Source organism: Pterocles gutturalis, unplaced genomic scaffold, assembly GCF_000699245.1.
Source record: "Pterocles gutturalis isolate BGI_N339 unplaced genomic scaffold, ASM69924v1 scaffold7816, whole genome shotgun sequence".
Lineage (NCBI taxonomy): Eukaryota > Metazoa > Chordata > Aves > Pterocliformes > Pteroclidae > Pterocles > Pterocles gutturalis.
Genome location: NW_010102948.1, coordinates 72,136 through 81,344, shown reverse-complemented (window position 1 = coordinate 81,344; position 9,209 = coordinate 72,136). Strand labels below are relative to the sequence as shown.

General features: G+C 34.1%; 1 protein-coding gene across 1 annotated transcript in view; it reads right to left on the bottom strand.

Annotated features, from left to right (window-relative positions):
* Positions 1 to 2,814: 2,814 nt before the first annotated feature.
* LOC104471229 (zeta-sarcoglycan) overlaps positions 2,815 to 9,209 on the bottom strand; it is a gene marked incomplete at both ends in the record, with an annotated part of 63,677 nt that continues 57,282 nt past the window's right edge. Inside the window, one exon of the mRNA XM_010086493.1 lies at positions 2,815 to 2,938. Within this exon, the coding sequence (XP_010084795.1) occupies positions 2,815 to 2,938 (124 nt within the window). The remainder of the gene's footprint in view (positions 2,939 to 9,209) is intronic.

Sequence of the window (9,209 nt, the reverse complement as noted above, 5' to 3'; positions counted from 1 at the left end):
GGGAAAGGTTGGTAGCTTTTCTCATACCTATCAAACATCTATGTGAGAAATCACAGATGTGCAAAGTCTTACCACGTAGAGGAATATAATGATTTTTAATATGAAGTTCAGTAAAGTCTGTTTTACACTGTCATTTTTTTTCCTACAAAGCATTTAATACTGAATTGAATTCCCATTCCAAATAATACATGCTATAGTCATTGCAACTTTTCTTGGGTTCCCATTCTGAAAGCCCAACTGAGGTCTACAGTGGCACCTCCTGGCTTCTGTTTTCCATGGCGGTGAACCCAAGCATGGAGGCACACCCTCAATGTAGCTGTCTCTTGCTTTAAACAATTGTAACAGTTAATCACCTCCTGACAACCCAGTACATCTGTACCTGTGTTGGAGCTGGAAGGGGGATGATACACTTTAACTAGTGTAACACACCAGAATATTACATCATTCAAAGTGGGCTGAAATAGAAAAGTACCTGTCAAAAGTCAATTATCTCAGACCCAATAAATAAAGACTCTAAGTGAGACCCTTTAAGCTCCCCCGTGTCTCAGCGGGCTGTGTCCAGCATCTCCCTTGAGCTGGGATGCCTCTCAGGTGAAGAAAGGCCAGGGTGAAGTTAGTCTTCTAGAGGCTCAATTATCACCAATTAAGGAATGCTGAGGTATTGTGAGTATTTACTCTAAACTTGAGAAGGAAGAGGGAACTTTAACTATAGGCTAGTTTCCCTACTTACATATTTCACTGGATCTAAGTATTTCTGTGGTGTTTGTTTGTGTGTTTTGTGTTTATACATATATACCTAGGATACCTTGTAGTAAGTTAGTGTGAATCTTGTCATTCTTGCATCTGTAATTAAATCGCTATTTTAATAACAACATAGTAGACAGAATCACCTTATTAATCATTAAATTGGTTAACGATTGAACACTACTAAAATTTAATCTTAGATTTACCTCACACAATTAATAAATCTTAAATTGCTGCTAAATTGTAAACATGTGAGACATTTCATCCCCAACAAGGTCATAATACATTATTCTCAAAACTACTTTTTCATTAAGTCGTAGTAAATACTTATGAAAAATTAGAAGTCATGCAATAAACTCACAGTGTTGATATAGGCAAAAATGCCTGATTAATCCACAGATTAAATATTTGTACAAAGTACCACAGAGATGCACAATACTAAACCAAGACATTACAGATACAACTGATACAACTTCAGGGATTGAGGAAAGATAAGTCTTTCTGGGATTTTTTTTTTTTTCCATTTTCACTTTAATTTGAGTATTGCTTTTTCCCTCTAGCAATACCATGAAGGGAAAGAATGAAGAAAGAAATACATTGTAGGTGAAAAAATTATGTTAATAAATGTAGATTAGGCCAGGTAGGGATTTATGGGGGGGAAGCAGGAAAAGTTACAGGAAGCTGTAGCCCCTGCAACAAAAATACCCACAGAAAGGACAGGGGTGAGGGAGGATGATATTTACTATTAAAAGAGGATTATTTTGTCCTTACTGCTATCTCAGCAATGTCAGTAACAAAGACTTCATCTTTAGAAAGGCGGTAAGTAAAGATGAGAGATTGTGGGAAGAACTGGCTTTTGGAGAAACTCAGAAATAAGAAAAGGCATGTGGTATATAAATATTTGAGTCTCTGAATTACGAAAATATTGTGCTTTAATTATCCAGGACAGATACTTAGATCAATAGAAAAATGTTATCAAATTAGTCCTTTGATACAGTATATTGGCCAAAAGTGTTCCTGTCTGCATTGTAATGCAAAAAGTGTGCATGGCAGGGGATTATCTGTCACAGATGTGAGTGTTGGTTTTTTTTGTTGTTGCTTATTTGGATAGTTTGTAAAGTATCTGGGAACATTTGGTAGAGAATACAAAATACAAGCACAAAATGCAAAAAAAATAATTTTATTACCTCCATTCCCAATTAGATATTTACATTAAACAACAGGTTTTCAAAAAATGCTGTAACCGGGCAAGTCCCACTGAGAACAATTTGAAATTCTATCCATGTCTCAAAAATGCCTGCAAGGAATCCAAGACCAATTGATATCCTTGCACAAGTTTTGGGGTTTTTTTGGTTTTATTTTTTTTTCCTATGTTATATCATTTTAAGGATTGAAGATGAAAGGACTCTCATACCAGTAATCTTTCATGGGTTTCTGCAATACATGGATTGCCAACTAAACCAGTGACCCAATTTAAAATTGTTTTCATGAGTTCACACAGGTTCACACATGAAGAATCTATACCAAAATCTTTTTATGTCAAGCTGTTCACTGAAACAAGACACTAATGGAACAGTACAGTGAACATACCACTGAAGTACTCTGTCTCTCTTACAGAGACAGTTCAAGGAAATAAACCCCATGTAAAGCGAATTTGTTAAATCTCTCCATCATGGTTTAATGAAGCATTAATCCAAATTAATCCAAACTTCTCTCTTTTAGTTTGTCAGATTAATCCAAAGTAATTTTTTACAACTATCACTTAGTTGTCTCTGTCCACAGATATGCTGAAGGACAGGGTAGCTTTTTCTTTGATTCTTAGATTAAGAATAATTCTTATCTATATTAATTTAACTAACATTTTTTTCAGTGTGAATGAGACTTAGTCATCCAAATATTTGCCAAAAGCAAATAAGTATTAAAATTTGAGCAATCTAAACCAAAATTTCTTTAACACAGGCAAATGCAGAACACTTCTTGTGATGTTTACCTTGCTACTGAATAAACTATCCTCACATTGTTTGCATTACGCTGGGCATTGTAGAACATTCCTTTACCAGGTGAACTTACCTCCCCTTCTGTGGACTGTAAGTGCAGTTCTTTCCTACAGGTAGCCTTTAATTCTCCTGCAGCTGCATTGACTTGTACCCCCCTGGGTGCTTCCATCACCAAAGATCTAGTAGGAGATTCAAGTCTGAAAGACAAAAACAACCACTGAGAAAAAATCCACTGAATCAAACCACCAAAACTCACCCAGCCCCTAACCCTACAATGCGTATAGATACAAATGTATTTTGAAACATATAAAGAAGCAAAAATGTTATACGTGTGATTCCCCACAAAAAGAAAAAAAATAATCATGTGTTTAAATCTATTTTTATTTAAGACAGCTTTTAAGCAAATACTGATATAAGCTTGTCTGCTTAGTGATGCTTTCTGGCATTAGTACCTAATTTACTTGACTGTACTACTACTGAAATACAGGTACGTAAGATTCCATGTCTCCCTGAGTGCTTCTGTAATGACAGGTTAATAACTATAGTCTGCTTAGTGACTGATGACAAATTTTAATCTAAATAAAAATAAATAAAATAAACAAAAAATTTTAAATAATGATGCAAAACTGACTAGAATGACCTAGCCTTCATAGGCTCATTCATATTGAAGGTCAGTGTAGCAGCAGTGAGTATGAGGAGAAGAAAAGAAAATCTCTATCTTTCCATCATTGCGGTCTTTTGCATGCTATTATTCTGTTCTGCAAACTACTCATCATGCTCTTTAACCCTGTTATAACAGGATTAAGACACATATTCCTGGGTCTTGGTACTGTTCCTCCATGCCACTATTGTTCTACTCCTGTCAGTCTTTCCACTTCTCTATACTCAAGATCCTCCATGAACCTTAACACAGAACTACAATACTTTCTTAGCTATGTTATCTCTCAGTATTGTCCAGGTTTCTCTGGAAAGGGAAGTACTAATGCAAGGATTTCGTAGCTCTCATGCTCACAGGCTGAATCAGAAAGATGATCGGATGAAAACTGTATTGAACTAGGAAATAAAAATTTGGATTCTGGCTATGTTCAGCTGTAGACTTACTGTATAACCCCGTTAAGACTGAGACAAATCTTTTAATCTTTTTATATCCCAATAATATAATGACAGAACACAGTTACACTTTACCTGAACAAAGTCTTTTGGTAAGATGAAATATATTAAAGATAGAAATGTCTACCTTGAAGAAAACATTGTATTTCTCTCTGCAACAAATTGTAGTTTGAGTGTTGGATCACATCCATCCAAAAATATAATGAGGTACTAGACGTATAAGGGAAAGAATAGTTTGACAAAGAATTTGCTACAGAAAAGCCAAATGAAAGATCTATCAAACAACGGAACAAGAGAATTTCAGTGTATTTCAACTATTGAATTTTTTAAGTGTACCGAATAGATTATCATTTTGAAACTAAAATGTCACATTTGCATGCAAAGTAAGTCAATGAGATGGTGCCTGTGAAACATTTGTTTGTTACATGTCACTGACACTCAACAGGGAAAAAAAAAAAAAGAAAAAAAAAAGAAAAAGCAAAAGGAATTATTTGGCAACACGAAATGAAACTATTAAAAACAGGTGTCCACATAGGGGAAAACACTATTTGTAGCTACCTATATAAAAAAAGCATACACGGGTTACATAGGAGCCATAGAGAAATCTATATTTCTGTTAGTTGTAAGCCATTTTATTTCTTCTTTTTTTTTTCTTTTTTTTTTTTTGACAATGGAGGGTAAAGTTAACAGAAGGTTCTGCATTCTTTGTACCAGGGAAGAATCTAAATATCATGAATTATTTAATCATGTACATCAGTGTTTTCCAGGTGGTGGTTTGTGAACTTTTGATGGCTAATACAGCAGAAAAAGAGCTTCCAAAAACTTTTAGACACCATATAAACTATAAGGTCTAGAAATCAGGTTTTCAAAACTACTCTTTTGCCTTAATGAGTTTTTACCTTGAATTTAAAAGGAAACAGACTTGTACAAATGTTAAATGATTGGACACTTCCATGCCATATTTTTCAGCTAAATATTTTTGCAATTTATAACCTACTTTCCCGGAATATTAACATTTCTCAGTGGTTTCAGCTGCCATCTCATAATCATGAAGACCAAAGTGCTCCTAACTACACTTATTACATTGAATTGGTGGCTACTAGCTAAGTCACAAATATTTCTGGTTTCATAACATCAAAACCACTCCCAGACCTGGCTGAAATTCTTCAGCAGGTAGACAATAAAAATCTTTCAAGAAACTATGATTTTGTTATAAATAAACAAAATAAACTTTTTTTTTTCCCAAAACAGGTGACTGTGTATAGCTCAGAGCTGTTTTGTTTTATTTCATCACTATTTCTCATTAACTACATTAACATAAATGACTTCCAGTTCGTCTGAAATTCAGACATTTGGGCAATTAATCTCTGAATTTGAGAAGAAGTTGTCAATGTGAGCCTTATACACACTGTGGAAAATAAATTTCTTTTTCAGACAATAGATTTTTTTAATCAGTCTCCTGAAGTCAAATAATGTTGTAGAAATGTCAATAAACGGCTGATGATCAGCAGAGCAGTTTTTAAAGCACCATCATCCATTAGTAAAACCAGATACCTGCCTCTGTTTTACAGTTACTAATTTCCTTTTCTTGTTATTCTTCAGATGATCTACATCTGAAAAGTGACTTAGCTGTGTGATCTGTAGTATGCTACTGGAAATGCAAAAGTCTATACACAGAGATTATTTCCTCAATGTTTCGAGATAAATTACGTTTGAAATGCAGATGCTTTATAATATTTTTTCTTTGTCATATTTTGAAAGCTTTAATCTCTACTATAAGCTTATTGTAACACTCCACATTGTAATACTGATCCCTCCAAGGAAAAGTGCATTATTACAACAGCATATCAATAATTCACTTTCCTTTCAAATTTATTGATGGCCTGTCACAGTGGCATTTACATCTATGAGTGAATCCTATTCATATAATTTAAATTTTATTTCCCAGACAACAACCAGCTATGATGGAGAAGGTAACTACTGCTGTTATTCAACAGAAACAACAACAGTGGAGGAAAGACAATGAGGCTTTTAAAAAGAGGTTTTTAAATAATATACTCTGTCAATTTGCTATATGTGATGCAGATGATCTATCCAGAGTGGAGAAGGGCTTTTTTATTTTTAATTATCAATGGTTAATTTGTGAAAAAATATAAATTTCAGAGCATCAAAGCTATATGAATTTGAGTTGAATTCATTAAAGTATTATTGCTAAAAAAGGAAACTTTTCAAGTATCTTAAATATGTTCCTTTGAAGGTATTAAAATATTTCTCATCAGAAATGCAGAAACATTTATTTTTCATTTGGTATTTTCTGTTTACGAGCTGACCTAGATTGTATTAGAGAAAAATAATTTTTAAAATGAACTAAAAAGTTTCACTTTGGATTTTAAGAAATATTTTAGATTTATCCCTTGCATGTTTCTCATACTCACATGGGATATGATTTATCTATGTTAATTTTGCTTTCTTGGTTAGCAGAAGGTATTTCTTAAAATAGAAGGAAACAGAAGATTCCCCTGTGAAAATGTGAATAATGTATTTGTTTATGTCTAAGCAGTAGATCCAACCCATGCTGCTTAGTAAAACAACTGACATGAACCTCTATTAATTTGGAATTTGTATTCAAAACAGGGGATTAAAAAATATGCTGTCAATTAGACATTGCACATGTAAACCAGGTACTCATTTCCCCTTTACTGGCATCTTTGCACCTGGGAGTCAAGAAATACTTCAATACTTCCAAGTATTTAACTTTTATGTATGACAGTCTTGCCAACATATGTTGTGTCTTTTTTCAGTTACCATTGGAAACCTGTTATAAAAAAAAAAAAAAGTTTTGCAAATATAAACCCAATGGAAAATCTACACATTGAATTGGTAAATTTTTGTAGATATCTATATATTAAAATAACTGTGACATTATCTTGCTGTCTGTAGGTAAAATGTTGTGGCAGACAGGTGCTGCAGAGAGGTAAGATACAAAAAGAGGAAAAGGGAAGGTGAATGGATGTGCCAAGCCTCTCTCTATCCCTCTTCCTACTTCTTCCTTGTAAACAAGTACTCTGAAACCTGAAACCCCACAGAAGGCAGGGCCTTCCTCTTCCAAAAGTGAAACTGTTTTATCCTAAATAAGCACAAAGAATTTTATTTTTTTAAAATGTTGTTTTCCATAAATCTCAAACAACTTTAAATATATAGTCTCTCCATTTCTGTTATTATGAAAAGAACATCTGGCTGCCCTAATGCTCAAGGAAACTGATTTCAAGAATTCTCCAGTAAGACCAAGAATCCTTAAGAGTCCACTCAACACTGATGGTGCTAGATAAAATCAGGGTTTCCATTCAGTCCATTTCCTGGAATTCTGTCTGGAAACGCCAGTAGTATCCATAAAAAATAACCAGGGACTTTCAAGATCATGATGACAAAAAACCTGGAAGCCCTTTTTTAGGATACTGGAACTATTCAAATACAGGATTCTTGATTAGATGCATTTGACATCACTGTGGGAATGTTATGAAAATAAAATTATTATTGACTCATTTCAGTCTCATTATTTATACTATTTACAAGATTATACATGCACTTGTTAACATATGTATAAAAGTGACTAAAAATCTTTTTGATACATTTACATGTACATTTTGATACATTACATTTCACATCTGCAAGCTGCATATGAATTATTGCTAGAATAGCTGTTTTTTTTCCCTGAAGTTTCTTGTATTCTGACGTTTTTAACTAAATGCTTATATTTTCAGGATGAAAAAAAATGGATTTAGTGAAATGTAAGGGTAAATGTGCAGGCCTCATGAATCCTTAATACTGTTCACTGATTATCAGCTATCCTTTATCAAGAAGCAAAATTCTCGTATGTCATGTGAAGCTCTCTGATTTTTGTGGGAACCTAAACTTTAAGGGCACAATTTTTCTCTCTAGTAACTTCACAACACAAGTCTTAACTAAGAGACTATTTTATTCAACAGGTGATGGCCTAAACGAGTAAATATCTACTTCTTTTTTTTTTTTTTTTCAAATATCCAATTTTGCAACTCATGGACAAGAAACTTAAATAAAAAGGAAAATTTCTTGACTTAAATTAGAACAGCAGAATGACATTCAGTATAGCATTTCAAGTTATGTCCATGCTCCGCATATTATTGACTTTGGCATGTGTCAGCATGCCCTTATTATAACTCCTGAAATTCTCATTAACCCAGAAATCACTTCACTAAGCTCAAATCTGAGTTCTAATTGCCCTGTACATGCCACTGGTTTCAGTTCAGTGGGTCTGCAGTGACACCTGAAACAACTGAATATTTTAATGTTACTTGACATAGATGATAAATCAGAAAAACAATTTCCCCACATACAGAAATAAAGGATCTCTTCTGAGAATAGAAGAAATATTAGTTACTGAGGAGGAAAAGTAAGGAATAAAATGTCGTTGAAGAGCTTTTCAGTGATGTTATTAAAGGACTAGAAAAAGTGAAGAAGCATCAAGAAAAGGTGAGGAGTGCTGGAGAGAGCAAAAGTTTAAAGCAAGAGCTTGACAAAATAAGTGGGTGATGTGAGGAAGGTTAAAGAGAACTTAATGCATGGCTGTTTCTTAGAGTGGGTGAGGGCATAGCCAGAATAGCCAGAGGCAGGGAAATTACCAAAATCAGAAATAATATTAAGAACGTAACAAACCAAAAACCTAACTGGAATCTCTGGTAGTAAAAAGCCATGCATTCTAGAATGTAAAGTCCACTAAAACTCATACCTTTGAAAATCAAGAAAATGAGTGGAAATGTGAGGTTTAGAATGCGAGCTTTCATTTCTTAAAGAAATACCACAACACACTTTAAAGTCTAACCTTTCAGGCTGTGAGACAAAGATCTGCATATGAGACAATCCAAAATAGTTCCTTAAGGAAAGGTACAAAAAATGGATTCCTCATAGCCCTGACATCTTAAAGCTACCCGTATTCCACCCAAAACATTCCCCTTCCCATGATCTTCCTTGCTTTTGCTCTGACCTGAAACCCTTTCTTCTACATGTCCTGCCACTCAACAAATGTCTACATGAAGTTCAATTTCTCTCCAGAAATAGTTCCATTATCTGAGTTGTCTTTCAGAATATATTTTCTTAAAATAGAAATCTATCTTGTCAGAAAGCAAATGAAGAAACATGCCCACAGATAATGCTCAAGTGGCTGTCAAGAGTAAGATCTGAACATAAAGTACCTGGGGGAGGCTGATGAGCTGAACTGGGCTCTTTGAACAACTAGAAACACACAAGAACTGGTTGACAGAACATCTTCTCAGTTTTGAAAAAGATTAGCTTCCTGTGATTAGCTGTTCAACAGCACACCCC